This window comes from Gorilla gorilla, chromosome 2 (assembly GCF_029281585.2).
Source record: "Gorilla gorilla gorilla isolate KB3781 chromosome 2, NHGRI_mGorGor1-v2.1_pri, whole genome shotgun sequence".
NCBI classification, from domain to species: domain Eukaryota; kingdom Metazoa; phylum Chordata; class Mammalia; order Primates; family Hominidae; genus Gorilla; species Gorilla gorilla.
Genome location: NC_086017.1, coordinates 203406486 through 203426717, shown reverse-complemented (window position 1 = coordinate 203426717; position 20232 = coordinate 203406486). Strand labels below are relative to the sequence as shown.

General features: G+C 35.2%; 1 protein-coding gene across 5 annotated transcripts in view; it reads left to right on the top strand.

Annotated features, from left to right (window-relative positions):
* Nucleotides 1-20232, top strand: part of FGF12 (fibroblast growth factor 12) — a 586299-nt gene that overhangs the window by 367140 nt on the left and 198927 nt on the right. For all 5 annotated transcript variants that reach the window (XM_055382161.2, XM_019024508.3, XM_019024507.3 and 2 more), the window contains one exon: nt 1944-2054. In XM_055382161.2, the coding sequence (XP_055238136.1) occupies nt 2003-2054 (52 nt within the window). In that variant the 5' untranslated portion in view covers nt 1944-2002. The remainder of the gene's footprint in view (nt 1-1943; nt 2055-20232) is intronic.

Genomic DNA, 20232 nt, shown 5'->3' with positions numbered 1-20232 from the left:
CACCACGTGTTCTCACTCATAGGTGGGAATTGAACAATGAGAACATTTGGACACAGGGTGGAGAACATCACACACCTGGGACTGTCGTGGGGTGGAGGGGTGGGGGAGGGATAGCATTAGGAGAAATACCTAATGTAAATGACGAGTTAATGGGTGCAGCCAACCAGCATGGCACATGTATACATATGTAACAAACTTGCACGTTGTGCTCATGTACCCTAGAACTAAAAGTATAATTAAAAAAAAAGAGAGAGTTGTTTGCAGTGACGTAAGCTAGCCATGTGTGTCCCTGACTTGTCCATAGTTGTGGGATTAGATGAGCCTATGGAGGAAATGCATTGAAGACAAATCCATTCTTCTATTTCTGACACCATTCAAGGCAGAGGATTCTAATGTGCTCAAAGTGAATAGAGACTCCTATGAAGGAACAAACAACCATTCAGTTTAACTTCCAGATTTTTATTGATGAGGACATTGAGGTTCACAAATTTAAAAAACTGAATTTATTTAACTCATAAAGATAATACATATCTATTAATTAGAATGCCTAATTTCCAGTTCAGTTCTTTGCTCATTAGTCTGCTTCCTCATTCCCAATTTGCTTGACATCTCTTTTGCTTCGTAGGACTGCTTTGAAAAAGATGTGTTGATAGAGGCATTGCCCCATATTCCCAAATAATGTGAATGTGATCAAGTCACATGTGCAAAAGTCCCGACCGCAGACACTTGTTATAGGGTGTAGGCCAATTCTCAAAGAATTAATCACATTAAATGCTTAACTAGAATTCTTTTAGACCTAAACATCAATAATGCATTCAGTGTAACACACAGCGCCTGCCATATTGCTTGGCAGAAAAAAGACATTCTTGGTAAACATTAGTTGAATAAATGGATGAAGGATGAAGTTGACTAGCTTAAATTCAGTGATTGTCCTTCTGAGGATACCATGTTGCTACTTCAGTAATCATATGATTTCCATCTTTGCCCCCATTTTTATCACCAGAAGCAGCATTTTTCTTTTTCTCCTCATTTTAATGAATAATTAGGGCTATAAGGGCACTAGAATACTTCATTTTTGCTCAGCAATAGAGACAAAAATGGTGATGCAGTGGAAACTAGATTGTTGCTGGCACCCAGCACTGCAATGAGAAGGCTTTAAATATTTATATTAGCTGATGCACAAAAATTCAAATGTGTTATACAAAGGTTAGTTTGAAAGTATTTGTATTTAGATGGTTTTTAAAAGTTGAGCAATTCTGGTTTGAAATACTTAGATAAATATATATGACTTGATTTTTTTTTTTTTTTTTTTGTACTGGAGAAATGAACTTTGGAACACTGAGGCTCCTCTCTGATGAAGTACTTAGTGAAGGTGAAATTTGCGTTTCCACATATTTGCCAGTGACATCTCATGGCCGTGGAAGTTTTTGCTGTTGCCTGTGGTTCTTCTCCAAACTATTCTTTCTGGCTGAACTTGATCACAAATTCAAAACCCAGGAACTTCTGATGGAGAGCTGACATCCTGCAGAAATAGAAGTCTTATGGACCTGGTTATGGCTACTAGAAACTTAGAAATTACTGAGGCATTTTGGCCTAAACAGTAATTCTGGAATGGGACTATAAAGTTGGTGAAATCTTGCAGTCAGACACCAGATGCACAAAGGAGGAAAATAATTCACTTTTTAGCATGTCTCTGTATTTTCCTAATCATAATTAGCTTTTATTTATTTGCATTTAGTTTACTGCTAAAAGTGTTAAAGCTCTACCTCTAAATGGAAAAAAAAAAGCATAGATATGTTACTGAAACACCCAACTCCCAAATACATAATTCAATATTGAAGCTATTGGCATTTACATATTTACCTACAGGATGTTTTTATCAATCTGTAAGTGTGCATTTGTATAAGCCAAATAAAAGTTTGAATAATTATTTTGTTTTGCAGAACCCCAGCTCAAAGGGATTGTGACAAGGTTATTCAGCCAGCAGGGATACTTCCTGCAGATGCACCCAGATGGTACCATTGATGGGACCAAGGACGAAAACAGCGACTACAGTAAGAAACATTAGCTTCTTACAATCTGATTACAAATCAAATGTAGGGCCCAGTGTATCTTATACTTAAAGCATTGCTAAGCTGCCTTACCAAACTATGCCTTTCAAACTATTTAACTATTAGTAAGCTAGTGTCTTTTCCTTTATCCTTCTTGCTATGATTTCCTACAGCAAAGACAGTATAGGAGAGAGGTTATGCATTTAAGAGAAGGTAAGAGGCTTAAAGGTATTCCATGTGGTCAATGGACAAGAAAATACTCCCATCGCAGTGTTTTTAGGCAGCATGATGATAAACACTCCTAGGAACAATACAAGCACATCTTCCAACACAAGATGGTATTTAAATCCCGGAACCAAGTGATGAACAAGTTATAGTTCAATAATGAACAAGTTATATATTTCTTAGAACACAATTTCTGACAGACAGAAATTACCTCTTAAGGTAAACACTGAGTACATGCATATATGTGTATATATATATATATATGTTATTTTATGTTAAAGGCAAAATTGCTGATTTTAAAAGGAAAATATATTTAAATGTTATAATTACATATGGTACATATAATAAATATATATAATAGTAAGAAGATAATGAAGACTGATAGACCTGAAATGGAATTTTAAAATTTTGGGGGGGAAATAAAAATGCTGAGCATTCAAAGATTAATAATAATTTCTCTGGATATAGTTTTTAAGTGATCTAACTTTAGAGTTGACAGGTTCAAAAATTAAATGCAATCATCAAGGTATGACAAAATGAATTTGCAGTCTAGAAAAATGTCAAATACAAGCTCCAGAGGCAAGATTGATAGCTCTCATATCTTTCAAATTTTGCATAATCATATACAGATACCTGAGGGCAAATTCATGTCATTCTAAAATTATGTATGGTGCCATATTGTTTCCTAATGTTTGTCTGTCTTCACTGCTAGATCTTTAGTGTTGAGCACACAATAAATGCTCATTGATATCTGTCCCAACAAGTTGTGATTCTGATGGATGTAATTTTGTGATCAGGCTGATAATCTACCAAACTGCATAAAGTAATTTAGGAAGCTAGATATTTTATAGTGAAACGTCTTTTAAATTATTAAGAAATATTTGAGGAAAAATTTAAAATCCCTAATGAATGACAATGCTCTTGTTCACCCTTTCTAAGTTATTCTTTGTTCAGTTAATATTACACATTTAAAATATAATTTACAATAAATAAAAGATCTTATTATAAAGAATTTCATTTCAGTTTTCTTGCTCTCAGATTTTTTGCTAAGTTGTTGATTGGCTTATTTTGGTTTGCATTGTTGGCTTGTGTTTTTGTGAAAGCATTCTTTAAATGATTAAAGCTTTCAACTCAGTGTGGAAGAATCAGGATACTTTTCTCTCCATGTACTTTCATTTATTGTGTCTGTAACTGAATGTCGATTTAGTGAGGCTACAGATATAGATGCAAGAACCAGGGAACCACTTATTTGTGTCACTTATCTGCACTAACTCCAAGATATTACTAGTTCTTAGGTTTTGTTTCTATAAAATCTGATGGCTGGAGATGGTGATGAAATATCAACATCCCTGTCAGCACCGTCCATCTAACTTTAAAAAAAATTGAAAAATTATAAATTGATGAAGATAGAATCAATCCCTAAGTAAGACAATTAGCCATATTCAATCTACAAAATGCTACCTTTACCCAGCCAACTATCTTGCAAATGCATGACATTTATCATGGGGCAGAGACAGAAGGGTAGAAGTGCAAGTGTGGGGTCAAGCTAGGACAAATCCTTCCTTCACTCTTTCTAGGAAGATAATTGACAATGCTTGCTCTGCTGATGCTGGGTGAACTGCTAGTGTAAAACTACACCCACGTGTACATTTGTACCTTCCTCCATGCATATATGTATCTTAGCATAATGTCATTCTGCATACCACACACAAACCCACATACACACACACACACCATAGGGCACACATTGTGTCAAATAAGTACTTTTAAAAATTCTCTGAACTCACACATTTAAACTAATATTTTATTAAGATAAACTACCGCACACACTTTTTAATAAATTGTGTTTAAAATCATTTAGGTGTACAAAATATAAAGATTAATACAAGTTTATCTGGATACCTACCACTAGCTTTAAAATTAATTAAAAATGTCAATATAGTTTAACCTTCTTGTTGTGTTTTCCCTCATGGAATCTTACTTTTCATCATTACCAGATATAATAACTCCCTGGAATTTTGTATGTCTCATATATATCTAATTTAAGAAAAAATTTTAATTCATAATATTGTTTTGCATATTGTAAAATATTTTATAAGTTAGAACATTATCATAAATATATTTTATGTACTTTAATCCCCAATATTATGGTTGTGAGGTTTGTATATGGTAATATATTTATTTGCTTTATTTCTTTCATTTTTGTAAAATATCCCACTGTATGAATGTATACAAACATATTTATTCATTTTCCTTTTTGTGTATAATCATTGTTTCTATTTTAAGGCCATTACAAATAGTGCTGCTAAGATCTGTCTTACAGGTGTTGAAGATGCCTTCCTTAACAGTCCTTTAAAAATTACACTTCTCACCTTGGAACTCTATTTTCATATCCCACTTTCTGAAATATGTATTGTTGCTGTTTATTTATTTTTGATCTTCTTTCCCAGAAGAATGTATGTTCCATGAGTGAAAAGATTTTGATTGATGCCTCATGCATCATTAGAACCTAGAATGAATGGTCTGTAATACATAGTAAGCACTCAATACAAAGTGAGTGAATGAATGACTAGATGCATGAACGTCTGTGTCAATATGTAGAAAAGTTGGTTTTTTTTTTTTTTTTTTGAGACGGAATCTCGCTCTGTTGCCCAGGCTGGAGTGCAGTGGCTGTAGGTCATTGGCTAAAATACTGTTACCCACATTTTTTTTTTCTTTTTGAGATGGAGTCTCACTCTGTCACTAGGCTGGAGTATAGTGGTGTGATCTCGGCTCAGTGCAAACTGTGACTCCCTGGTTCAAGTGATTCTCCTGCCTCAGCCTCCCAAGTAGCCGGGGTTACAGGCATGTGCCACCACACCCAGCTAATTTTTGTATTTTTAGTAGAGACGGGGTTTCACCATGTTGGCCAGGATGGTCTCAATCTCCTGACCTGGTGATCCACCCGCCTCGGCCTCCCAAAGTGCTGGGATTACAGGCGTGAGTCACCGCGCCCGGCCCCACATATTTTTTAACTTAAAAAATCATTTAAGACTTCAGAAAAATTACAAAGTAATAAAAGTGAATTCCTTTATACTTTTTACCCAGCTTCTACTAACGGTACCATATTACGTAACAACATACTGATCAACAGCAGAAAATTGACACTAGTGAATATTATTTACAGAGCGCTATAGCTTTTATTAAAATGTTACCAGTTTTTCAACTAATGTGCTTTCTTCTGACACTTTCCCCACATATTTTAATGAAGAATATCAAATAAAAACAAATAATTTTACATATACTTCGTCAGAGTGGGGATTAGAAGTCAAAATATCAAAGAAGGATTTAAATTCTACTCATTTCTTTCATAGAAAAATTATAAACCTCTAAGTTGTTAAAATGTCTTTTCTTTCTCTACTTTGTGTGTGTAGGAGTAGAAGCAGTTGATTGTTTGAAAAAAGAATCTTGTTACTATGAGCATCTGTCAGAAATGTGTTGTTTGGTTCACTAGACATCATTAGGTCTAACCAACCTTACCATAGTATATTGCACAGAATTGATAAAGACACCTGTTCTTTTGTTCATGAAGAAAAGACTAATTATATGTGATTGAGTACAAAACACAAATGGATTTGTCGGCAGGAACAGATAAGAATCTCTGCAAATGTAATGATAAAAAGCACAAAACTGTGTTGGAACACTGGAACAAAAAAGACAATGGCAGTTTGGAGGGTATTAATAGGAATATTTTACATAAAATTAAAAAGCTAATTGTTTTGCTTCCTGAGTTACCGTAGGACAAGATACATTTGAAGAGGTCAAAAATGCTAGGGAGAAAACAATGAAGATATTATAACCAAAGGTATTGTTCTCTTTACCTCTGAACAATAAAATATTAAGAGCATTTGATATGGAATGGGCTGCCTGACAAGTTAGTACAGTGGAAAGACTGGAGATACTGAAGTAGATGCTATCCTGGCACTTGAGGCAAAGGGAGAGGTTTACAAGAAAACCCCCTTGGTGTGGGAGGAGGAAGCAGAGTGGTGGTGGGAGGGGCATGGTTTCAGAATTCAGTGACTTTTAAGGTCTCATTTAGTCCTGATATTCTTTTAAAAATTATTTTGAATAGGTAAGATAAGTGTGTGGCACCAGATTATAAAGGCACAAAAGGGCGTATAGTTGAGAAATAGCAAAACAGTCCCTGACAGCCAGCAGGTGGCTTGACACTCCCAAGAAGACTTGGTCTCCTTCTGTTGAATATAGACAATTTCACATTTGCAATTAGACAAAGCCACTGAGACATGATGAGTCAAGATAAAAGCAAGACCCTGTAATCATGTCTGAACACGACAAAAACAAAAATGTTTCCTAAATTACAAAATGAACAAATATGTCTCTGTCCTAGATTATGTGGGTGGCTGCTGCTTCTTTACCAAACACAGCTTTAACCTTGCTCTGTTCTTCTTGCCTTCTAGAAAAGAATTACTAAGATAGTAGCCATAGAATTACACCCACATCCTTAGAGCATCCAATCTGGGGCAGATTCACATTTCTTTGAGCCCTCCTTAAAACCACTTGACACACACCCAAATCCTGTAAATCTTTTCTTACATCCTCTTACCAAGAAACCCCAGTTCTGCTCTGGTGTGTATTTTTCCTCCTTGCCGAGTGTTATTAAAACAAACTTTGTTCAACCTTGGGTGTGTTTATGATATTCATTGGAAGTCATTGACACAGTCAAAAGCAATTTTCATTCACACCCCTCCATTGCCACCTGGGCACATTCTTGATATTTTCCTGATATAGTCTATGCACTTATCAACATGTACAATATCTATCCATCCATCCGTCTTTATCTATCTACTATATTGATCTATCAGCACCTTCTTTTAACTTAAAATGTATATCTGCAAGATTTTTTCATATTAATACATATTTAAATGGATAATTTAAATACTTAATTTCCTATTAGGTATTTTGCTAATACAAACAATCCTATAAAGAATATCCTCCTATATAAGTCATTTTTCATATATGCAAATGTATTTATAGGATGGTTACCTAGAAGTAGAATTGCTGGGTCAAGGGTATGTGCTTTCTTCATTCTGAAAGATATCACCTAATTGCTCTCCATTGTGCAAATTTACTCAAAAATTGTGTTTCCTTATCATCTAGTCAACAAAATGTGTTATCAAACTTTTGGTTCTAGTTGGTTGCAGTGGCTGACGCCTGTAATCCCAGCACTTTGGGAGGCAGAGGTGGGTGGATCACCTGACATTGGGAGCTCTAGACCAGCCATGGCCAGCATGGTGAAAACCCGTCTCTACTAAAAATACAAGAAAAATTAGCCAGGCACGGTGGTGCATGCCTGTAATTCCAGCTACTCGGAAGCCTGAGGCACGTGAATTGCTTGAACCAGGGAGGTGGAGGTTGCAGTGAGCAGAGATTGTGCCACTGTATTCCAGCCTGGGTGACACGGTGAGACTCTGTCTCGAAAACTAAAAACAAACAAACAAGCAAACAAAAAACTTGGTTCTTTGTTACCTTAAAATGTAAATTTTAATTTTTTTTAAATTATGAGTTAGGTTGAACACTTGTTTAAGGGTGATCTTTACTTCCTTTTCTATGAACTATCTGTCTATATCTGATTCTATGAAATGTCTTTTCTTATTTTTAGGAAATCTGTATTTAAAAAATCAGTTCTTTGTTGTGATTTACCTTTTTTTTTCTATTTCTGTTGCCTCCGATATTTTTTTTTTTGCCATGCTTTATTCTTTTTTGTTTTATTTTAAATGTGCTTTTCTGCCGTCAGCTTTTCTTTCCAATTTAAAAAGCCTTTATTTATCCAAAATTATTTAAAAAGTCTCCTATGTTTTGTTTTTTGTAACATATTCTTTCTTTTCTTATATTTGATATTTAGTTAATCTGGAATTTATTTCTTAAGATTCTCTCAGTCTAGACTTCTAATACTTTATGTTCTTATCAGTTATGAATACCAATACACTTTCATTAGATTTTATGAATGTACTAAATTCACTGTGAGTTTAGCATCAACAAACATTTCAAAATGTTCTGTGTCTGATTTTCAGAAAACCAATTGGAAATGTAAAAGTTTAGTCATTCGTTATGTTTTCTATACAATACCAAACATATGATGTTTTGATACCACCAGTCACAAGTATATAGACACAGCCAAAGTCAGCAGAAGCTTTTATTGCTAAACTATGAACAGAAGTATGATCCAAATGGTTAGTTGAGGAAAATTATGAAGGAAATCTATTTCTTATCACAAGGGCATGCAGGTACTACAAAAAATTAAACAGATGTTCTAAATCTGTTAGAAATTTGTTTTCATTGACTGTGTTTTCATTTTAAAGATAGTGCCTCCAAATAATATTTGTGGAAAATTTTAGCAAAGACTAGTTATTTTCTTGAATGGCTTACCCCCTTACATAAAATCATAAGGGGATAACTCCTCCAGATTCTTCAGCCTTGGCTCCTCACTTTCTTCTTGATCTTATATATATTTTTGATCATAAGACTTCTGCTTCCAGCCGGGCACAGTGGCTCATGCCTGTAATCCCAGCACTCTGGGAGGCCGAGGCTGGCGGATCACAAGGTCAGGTGATCGAGACCATCCTGGCTAACATGGTGAAACCCCGTCTCTACTAAAAATATAAAAAATTAGGCGGGTGTGGTGGCGGGTGCCTGTAGTCCCGGCTACTTGGGAGGCTGAGGCAGGATAATGGCTTGAATCCAGGAGGCAGAGGTTGCAGTGAGCCGGGATCGTGCCACTGCACTCCAGCCTGGGTGACAGAGCGAGACTCCATCTCAAAAAAAAAAAAAAAAAAAAAAAAAAAAAGACTTCTGCTCCCATGTATCTTTCTGGTCAGTAAAGCAAAACATGAGTCATTTGAAATGATATTCTTTCTTATTTACTCTATGACTTTTTATGGGCATATTTCTAGGCAGAATACATAGTAGTTAAAAATCTTATTGGAGGTCCTTAACCAAGTGTATTCCTAGAAAGAGCTGAGGACTGAGGTTGTCTTTGATCTGTTTTTGGCTCTGTATGATGACTAGTGCTTTGGCCGTGGGCAAGTCACATAAACATTCTCTGATTTATACAAATTCAGATAGTACAACATTAGAGGAGCCAAGAATCACTAAGATTTTGATAGTCTTTTATTTACTTCTGATATAGAAGTAAAGGTATGCTCAGAAAAACTGATTGACAGCCTCCATTTCCCTAAATACCCTTTGTTCTGAAAGGTATGTTACCAGCAGGCAGGAAATCATCAGTTTGCAAATCCCTGTGTGATAGTCTCAAAGTGTGTTTAAAGATCTAGAGAGTTAAACACATAAATGCTAAAACCAGAATTTGGGTCCAAGTAATCTGACCTGAGATTCTTTGCCCTTGAATTAGTTATTTAACCCCTCTGTGTTAAATTTCCTCATTTGTTAAATGACAATAATAATAATATTTAGATCATAGGGCTGTTGTGTAGATTAAATGGTTTGATTCCTTAAAAGTACCTAGAACACAGTAATTCTTAATAAATGTCATCTGCTGTCATTATTTTCATCAGCAGGGATGAGAGACCCCTTGTCTTCAAGGAGCTCATACACAGTGACCATTTTAACAGAAATAGAATTCTTAGCAGTGGCAGCTATTATTATATGGAAGAATTTGAAGGTGTTTACACTGGTGGGTATTGAGGAATAAGTCAGGGATTCATAAAATGTCTAGTCCCTAGACCAGCAGCTTCTATGTATCTGAGAACTTGTTAGAAATACACATTTTCCAGCATCACTTCAGACATGCTGAATCAGAGACTGTGAGGCTGGGGCCCAGCAATCTGTGTTTTGACAAGCCATCCAGATTATTCTGATGCACTGCAGCAAGTACAACTGGCATCTTTCCTCTGCCCCCAGGATTTGAAGTGCTCACATTTGCTAATGAAGGCAATCTCTGTTCTGGGACTGTGAAGCCTATTTCTATGGGGATCTGACTCCTAATATAATAGGGAAAGCAGAGGTCTGTAGGCACTGAAATTCAAACTTTCTATCATCTTAAGCATGTGTGAAATCTGTTACATTTTGATTAATTACTTGAAGAGAGTCAAGGCTCAATTCTGGACAGATATATGATCAAATATAAGTTTGGAGGATTACAAAAAAAAAGAAAAAAATATGAAAAATATGTAGTGATAAAGGTAAGCCTGTATCACAGATTTGTATGTCTTGGAGCTTTTACATATGCAAATTTATTTTGCTTGCGATGTCTTTGCCAATCTTATCCAGGAGGCAAGCCACTCTCACCCTTCAAAACTCTCCTCAACTCTTGTTTCTTTTGTCCATGTGAGGTCTTCTTTAGCCATCTTGTCTCAACTGTCACCCCCATACAGAACCCCACGCTCACTCACTTCACTCTGCTGTATTTGAGGCTTATGCATTTGTTTACAGCTGCGCAAGTCACATTATATACTGCAATTCCTTATCTGCTTTTGTGTCTTCCCTATTAGAGTATGACTTCCTTATTTGCCCTTCTGCTTAGCCAAGCAATGGAGATTTTCCAAAATCCAAAGGGCTACAAATGTGTTTCATTTAGCTGGCATGCTTGGGAAGGGGGAATGATTGTATGTAAGCAACAGATGCATCTACTTTTTTCCCCACATTTTCTTCCTACCTGCCTAGGGCCTGAAGACTTTCCAGTTTGAAATACCTGTGGCTTTCACTCAATGTTTGTTAAATCAAAATAACAGAACAGAACTTTAAAGGAACAGTACAAACCCCTTAAATATCACCGATTGTAAGACAAAGTAGCTTGGGCTGTGAGTCAGACAGCCTGGTTTCCAGTCCAGGTTCTTTCTCTAAATAGCTGAGTGAACTTATTTAAGTCCCACAAACTTTCTGTTCCTTGGTTTACTTCCCCCCGCCCCTCATTTCTCCTCTGAGGAATGAATCCTTTGTTTTCTACTCTGTGAAATGAAGCATTTAGAAAAGATAATATCCAGTATCTCTGATAGATCTGAAATTTTGCAAGCCTACAAGATGACAATGATTTTGTTTTCACCTTTGAAAAATGGGAAATTTTTATTTTAAACACATTACAAAAGAAGGCAAAATTGTAAGAGCAAATAGTACAATAGCTTTTGCATTGAATTGGAACACAGTAGTGAATTCACTGCTACTTTCAATGTGTACATATACAGATTTCCAGCAATTCTCAGTACCCCTCTTGCCACTCCCTAGTCCAAGCTACTATCCTCTTTGTATGGACTCTTGCAATAACTCTCTAACTGGTCTCTTTACTTAAAGTTTCCCCCCATCAGCCTATTTTCCACACAGCAGCCAGAGTGACTCAGTTAAAAGATAAAATGAAATAAACTCACTTCTTTGCTCAATCCCTTTCATCACATATCATTCGGGGTAAAAGCCAATGACCTTTTTCCTATGACCAATAACGTTTTATATAATCTCACCCATTGTCTCCTTCATCCCTCCTCATATATTATCTCTCTGCTTTCTTTCCACTGGCCATCTTGCTGTTCCTCAAACACACCAACCATGTTCTTGCCTGAAGGCATTGGGACCAGCTATCCCCCTCTTTCTGGAATGTCCTTCCAAATATCTAAATAGCTCAATCCCTCATAATCTTCATACTCCACTCAAAAGGGAAACCTTTTCTCAAAAAGATCTTTTCTAGTTAATCTATATACATCTCAGTCCCTATCCTCAATATTTCAGTCTCCTTTGCCTACTTGAATTTTGTTTTCATCTTTAGAACCCTTACCACTATCTAATATACCTACTTGTTTTATTATGTCTTCTTACTACTAAAATATTACTTATAGATACCATACTTTTTTTATTCTATCCTATACTTGCTTATGTTATTTCTTTCACTAATTATGCCATCCTCTAAAAGCCTTTTGTCTTTGAAGCCTGTTTCTGATTTAACTGTACATTCTTTTTCTCTGAACAAACTGTACACCTCTTATGATTTTATGCTGTTTCATCTGTATGTATTTATTGTGTATATGACTGGCTGACTTCTTTTTGGTTATGAACTACTTAAGGGCATTGACAATACCTGCTTTGTCTCTGTGTTGGCCTGTAATAAATTCTTAATAATGAGTAAGGCCTTGATAATGGATATGGATAAGTTCATTGATAGTAGCAATAGTATAATCATTATACCATTGAAACCAAAAGATTTAATTAGAATATAAGCTTCATGGGAGCAATGAGCTTTATCTGCATTTTGTACTGCTATGTCTCCAGCACCTAAAAGAATACCTGGAACATATTAGGTATTCAATATTTGTTGAATAAATGAATGAAAGTGAATTCACAGAACAACCCCATCAAAAATGAATATGACTTTGTGTGACAATGCCCAGCTTGAAAAATTAATGCTAATGGGATCATGTTTGCATTTTGTTTTGAGAATGACAGATGATTTAAGAGAATTCAAGGACTGAGTAAGGAAATTATTTCCATTTTGAAAATAGGAAGAAAATTGAGTATGCTTAGTCTGGAAAAGTGAATTCTATAGCAATAATAGTAAAAGAAGACACTTTCGCAGTGTTACATATATTCTCGAAGTGTTACATGAATATATATATTCATGTTGACAATTATAGAGACATCATTTTCTTAAAATAAGCAAATGGTATATTTGTCCATAAGAGAGAGAGTCATTGCTTTTATTATTCATCTAAGGGCAGCAGTATAAATTTAAACATATGTTGCAGGAAAAAGAAAATATACACTCAGGTGTTTTAAGAATAAGAAACTAAAAAGAGAGGGTTTCTTGAAGTAGTGGAAAAGGGTATTAAAATTTTGATGAGTGAGAATTAGAGATTACTTTAAAATTCCTGAAATTCATTACCTTACTTTGAGGCTCTGAAGTGAGAGTTGATTTGCTCTAAGTACAGTAAGTAGAATTCATTTCTACTATATCCATATCCTGTGCTCCATCTTCAACATAAGTTACTGATTGCAAGGTTTTATAGATTTGTCCATATTCTTAATGAATTGCAGTGGAGTTTCTTATATGTCTCTGGTTTGATTAAGCACTGTTTTTAGCCACCAACTAAATAAGGTATAAATTATAACTGTATACTCATATGGATTAGCATTTTCTAGGGCACACTACCATGAAGCATAAAGAAGAACTACATATTTGGAATAAAGGATTTGGAGAATAAAATGGTCACCTATGTGTCAAGCATTATTTCTTAATCTATGACTTGGGGACATATCAGATAATAGTAACTGTTTACTGAACACCTTCTAAATGTTTAGTACAGCTATGAAAATTTTCAAAATTGTACTCAGTTAAGTCTTGTAATAACCCTATAAAAGATACTGTAATCATTTCTATTTTGAAGACGAGTAAACTGAGGCACAGGAAGGTTAAATAATTAGTCCATGGCCTTAAAGATATTAAATAATAGACCCAGGATTTGAATTCGGCAAGTTTAGTTCCAATGTTAATACCTTCACCCAGTTTACACTGTGTCTCGAATTTATCTTTCCTGGTTAATATTTCCCAGTGTATAATAAACAATCTCTTAAATCATACCTCTGCATTCTTCTTACAACACTTCTAAAAGGCATTAAGAAGGCAACATGGTTTAGTTCTAAAATATTATGGCAGTTTACTTTAGACAGGCTAAACAGTGAACTTGCAAGGATTTTTCTTCAATGTGTTTGATGTATTTAAAATATATATTAAAACATTTTTTAGAGATAATAAACCATTATACAATAATTTTAAAGATTTTAAATAACCTGGTTGCCTATTTCATATATCTGATTTGAGAAGTTTGAGGTGTGTAGGATGTGTGTGTCTTTATGTGGATATATATTTTCATGTATTATTCAGCAGCCTAGATAGAGTGGTACTGAACAGGCATCCAGCCAAGATCTAGCGAGGTTGCACTTAGTATATCTGCTTCCCTTGACATTGAGACCGAATCTGGAACACATACCTATGTCAAACTATGTATGCACAGCATTATTAAACCCGCTCCACAGTATTATAATTGAATTTTTACAAATATCCTAAAGAGAACTCCTTGCTCCTTCCTACTTAGGTATGAGCAGAAAACATCACTTTTATTGTTTCCATAGTATATACCAGGGATCATTTCCCATACTTGAGGAAGCAGGATAGTGTTATAAATAGTCCATTTGATTTTAGGGACAGATAATCATGGATATTACTATGAGTATCTCCACTTGCCAGCTGGATAAACTTGGGCAATTAGTTTAACACTTTGAAACCAGAGTTCCTCATCCGCAAAATGGGAATAATATGTAGGAGATTTAAGTTAATAATATCAAAATGTACTCTTATGGAAGGAAGTGCCTTGGAAAGTCTCAACAGGAGAAATCAATGCTGACTGAAGAGTGATCAAGAGCCATTTCAGAAAAAATGAAGGACTTGAGCAGAGCTTTGACAAATTGGGTAAGAAGCCATTTTTGAACCACATCTGTAGTTTCAGCACTCTTTTAGGCCTTAGACCAACCTTCTTTTCTTTGGAAGAATTGATCGAAGTCTAATTTAGATAAGATTAACATCTAGTGCACTTGGAGTTTCCCTCTGAAGGGGTTGGAATATACAGTTACATATGGTCTCTTCCCAGTCTTTGACACTGATGATCTGGGCAGAGAAGCCCTACTGAGACGTAAAGGAAGACAGCAGCCGCTCCTCATAGATCCAGGTTCTCAACAATGGCTCCAAAATCTTTGTTTTTGAATCAGGAAGTCTGCAGGAGGACCACACTTTGAGAACCAAGCACACAGCACTTCTCAGAACTTTAACTGCATTGTAATTGTGTTAAAATGGAAATTTTGATTCAATAATTCTTGGATACAGCCTGAGATTCTGCCTTTCCAACAAGCTCCAGATGATGGTGATGCTGTTCACACTTTGAGCAGCAAGGTTTGTTTCATTGACTGGTAAGGTTTGGGAAGAATCAGTATCGCATGTGAGCTTGCTAGAACTATCCCAGGCTATTGAATATTAAATTGTTTTCAACAATGAAGCATACTGGAATAATCTGGGGAGTTAAAAAGTACTTGTCTTCAATTCCAGGCAATTTTATTTAATTATTATGAGTGTAGTCTGGATATCAGAATTTTCAAACTTTTCAGAAGGTTTTAATATGCAGCAAAGTCTGTGAACCATTAAGCTAAATTACTTCTGGAGAGTTGGGTTTTTTCTTCAATTTTTAAAGTTTGCATTCCAAATTTGTATTATTATAACTTTGAGTCAAAGTTATACAATAAGATATTGATTTTAAAGTATGGTGCAAATCATCGCTGTTTTTATGGAATGTTTCATGCTATTTTATTATAAAAGGAGGCCCTCAAGTGGGAAATGACAAATCAATGGCTGAAGTACCCCTTCCTGTGTTCACTGCAGACATCACTAAATTCTCACAACATTCATTGTTGCCTGGCTTCAAATGTCTCCTTAAGACATTGTTTCAGGCAGCTACCACAAAATGATTGAGTTTTCACATATGCCTGCCATATGCATGCTTTATTTTCATTAATACCAACATATTGAAGGCCAACTGCGTTCTAGTTACCGGGTTACAAAAATGAATCTGATACAATTCCTGCCTTCTAGCTGTTCCCAGAGCATTTTAATGTAAAACAAAAGGTGTCACTGGTACTACCAAGTGATTAGAAGAATCACCAGATTTCAGAGATCTAACAGATCCTCAAAAGCCATAGTGATCAACAAGTTTGGTTTTAACCCAATTCTTGAAGAATGGGAACACAATAAATAAATTAAGATTAGGACAGTTGTATTTCAGGTAAGGAGGCACAAAATCAGGAAGTGGAGAAAGCTCCCGCCACGTTAGGGAAAAATTAACCCACTAGCTTTCATGAAGCAGATTATTTGGAAGTATCATGGGACTATATTTTAGAGTGTCTTAACTGACACTTAAGGGAGTGTAAGCTTTATGTTGTAGGAAATGGGGAACCAATGAAAGTTATTGAGCAATGAGTAAAATGCAATACTTTAGAAAAATTTTCTAACTGGAGATTATAGTAGACATGGGTTGAATAAGAGATTTTGAAGTAGAGAATAGTAAGGACAAAATCATCATTTTATTTTGCAAGTCCTTTTTTATCCCTTAATTTCTAAAAAAAATCTTTCCATATTATGTTTATTTCTATAGATCCACTTAATATTTTTGGAATTAGGCAGTCATATTTTCTTATTTAGGTATTAATGATAACAACGTGCAAAGCTTTGAGCATATCTAAATCAACTCAAATAAGTGTGCTTGTGTTGCCTGTGTGTAATTTTATCTAAGAAAAACTAAAGATTTTGTACCTCTTGAGCAGGATGGTTCTACTTGGCTAAAACATTCCTTGTAAGGTTTTCACATTTTCTTATTATAGTCTGTTTTTCCTACTTTCTTCACAACTACTTGAATTGTTATCATTAGGATTTTATTTTATATCTTAAGAGCAACAATATTTTACAGCTTTGTAGCCACCAGAATCTAGGTTCACAGCTTAGCTTTTTCACTAGCTGACTTTATAACCTTGGGAAAACAGTATCTTTGAGTCTCAGTTTCCTGGTCTGTAAAGATGGATACATAGTACACATGTGGTTACTTTTATCTATTTTAGACTTTAACTACTATGATGGCAGGTACCATCTCTGTCCTTTCTACCACTGTATTGCAAGTGCCTGGCACAATGTCTGGAATATATGTGATGAATTAATGAATACACCTACTAGGCCATAGTATTGATTTTGGCAACATAGTTTTTGATGAAAGGTTTATAGAGGATGCAAATCTAAAAGCTTCAAAACATGCAAAGATTTCTTGGAAGATGTTTCTACCCATTGATCTTATGGACCGTCACCTGTGCTGTTCACTGAATTCTTCACACCAGATGGGCTCCAAGACAAGTCTGTGTAAGACAAATGGCTCCAGAGAATGATTAATGACAGGCATTTGCTTTCATTATCAATAGTGATATGCCTCATTTTTCATCTTAATGAAAAAAGAATCACGTTTAATTGACTTGTTAATTATGCAAATTTTTGAACATTTTTGAACTATCATAGGAAAGGTTATATGATATTATCAGGATTAAAAGTCAATGACAGGACTTTTACCAGAGCTAAGGCAAATATTTCTACTACCTTATCAAATAAAGAGATCACAATGCTGCTCATTTTTGTTATGCTGAAAACCCACCGTGTATGCTGTCAGCCAGTGCTTAGAAGAAAAATTTTAGTCTCTGAAGTCCCAAACCACTAGTCAGCTCTGTAAGTCAATAAATTCAGTGAGAAAATAAATCAGTCAGTTAGACTATTTGGCCAATTGCTTATAAAATAGGACATCATACTTAAAGCAGTGAACCAATATAAGTTAAAGTATGTTGATGTTTACATTCTTAACAGTGTTTTATTTTAACTACATAGTTGTTTTGCTTACGGGAACTTCAATAATAGAAGATGAAATACATGCTTTTTTTTTCTCCCATAACATTTTAAAAAATTTAAGTTGAACTATGGAATAATGATCACCCAGCCATGTTCCTCCTACTATGAAAACTCCAGATGTGGAGACATGAAAACAACAATGAGAACAAAAACACTGACAACACTGATAGTGATGCTTTGTATCCTTTATGGTTTAAAAAGTGGCTTGTTTTTATTATCTCATTGATCTTCATAACAATCCAGTGAAGCATTCAGAGCCAAGAAATACTCAAGGTGGTTAACTCATTTATGCCTAGTGTTCCATTATTGGAACACTACGCATGTGGGAGTTATTTATATCCTACTGCTCAAAGTCATCGCCAAGGTCTGATTGCAGAAATTCAAAAAATTGCAACCTCATTAAATTACTTGGAGTCACCAAGACCACAAAGCTGTTAACTTTTAGAACTAGGGCTCATGACCTAAAGCTATGTCCTCTACGTAGCTACGTTCAGTCCTCATCTGAGTCTTATTTCCTTGACTTAAAAGCTAAAAGATTATGGCAAGTTACATCTTTCCTTTAATTTCTGTAAGAAATGCTGTTTTAGAGGGTTAAATTCAGTAACAACAATTGTTTAGGCTTTATTTTGAAATGCAATCTGGATGCAAAACAACAACAAAAACATGTTATATTCTGTGAATCCCTAGTTTTCAGGGAAACTCAGACAAACATATAAATATTAATAAGCACTGTGATAAGTGCTATGTATGGAATGCTGTGGAATTAGGGTAAGGGAATGAATAATTAATTTGCCTGGGTGAACATTCCATTGTACCGTAATTTATATAACCACTTTTGTATTGGAAGATTTAAGAGCTCATTCCTTTGCTGGATATTCAATAATAGCTTTTCCTATTGAGAATGGGGAGGGTGAATAATTGACTTAAGTAAATTATAAATAACAGAAGTAAATATTAATTTCACAACTGAGGAAAAACCAGTTGAGTGGCCTGCAAATATTATGAATATTATAATTACAGATATTATTGTGAGAGACTATAGGATTTATTGTAGGAGAAAATAACCTGGTACTAACTTAACTTTTTATTTAAGATTTTGTAGGATATGATCTTATTCACACTCTAATAAAATATCTTGATTGAGAACATTTTGAGATGTGGGAAATGATATTGAATTTTCAAGGAAATCTAACATTGAAAATGCGCAGATTATAAACCCAAATATCTCCATTCTCTCTCAGTATGTTCCACATGGGTTTTTAATGGGTCACAGGATGAATCTTTTTTATTGGCCATTTGACAAAATAGACCTAGAATTTCTAAATACAACTGTACTCTTTTATACCTTTCTTTGTTACAAGCAATGAGTCTGTCCTTAGAAGTTACTTGGAAAGATACTGGATTTACATGTTCCAAAGACAATTTGTAATGAGCTTTTTTTTCTCCTTCCTTCCCTCCCTTCTTCCTCCCTATCTCCCTCTCTCCCTCTGTTCCTCTTCTCTTTCTTTGAAACTTTCTTGGTTGTCACATTGTTTTCCTATGTGTTTTGGATTGATTGTTACCTTCTTCTTACTGGAATAATATGGTGTGTACAGGTAGAAATTAAGCTGAGTAAAACATAGCACTTTTAGAAAGTACATTTTTTGGTGCAATATCATTGGACAGGATGTTTATTTTTTATTTTATTTTGTTGAGACAGAGGCATGCCCTGCCCCGTTACCCAGGCAGGAGTGGAGTGGTGCAATCATGGCTTAACTGCAGCCTTGAATTCCTGGGTGCAGGCTATCCTCCGACCTCAGCCTCCCAAGTAGCTGGGACCACAGGCACACACACATACCTGACTAAATTATTTTTGTTTTTATTTTTACAGAGATGGAGTCTCCCTGTGTTTCCCAGGCTAGTCGCAATCTCCTGGGCTCAAGTGATTCTCCTGCCTTAGCCTCCCAAAGTGCTGAGATTACAGGCATGAGCCACCATGCCTTGCTGACAAGATGTTTAATATCTCAATTGTAACAGATTCCCCCAAACTCTTTCCTTCCTCTTAATTCCCTCCAACCTTGCATCACTCTACACACACCCATACTCCTACCCTTACCAGGCCTATGCATCCCATGATTCTGCCATTTCAGACTTTGTACCATGTAGGTTTTTTGGCTTTCCTTTAGTCTATGTGTAATACATATTATCTTCAATTTTTTTCTTACATGCTTAATTATAAAAAATATGTCTGAGAAAAGTTATGAATAAACATGTGTAAGGAGAAACTACTCCTAATTCATTTATTTATTCAGCAGATATTGAATAACAGCTTCTAAAACCAAGATATCATGCTAGGCATTGGGGATCATAATAAAAGTTTCTGGTACCTTCAACTTGCCCTTAAAGTAGTGGAAACCTCGGAAAGATTCACAGATAAAAGTCTTTTCACTAGAGACCACAACTGTTATGTTCATCACTCTTTTTTTAGCCTAGGCATGG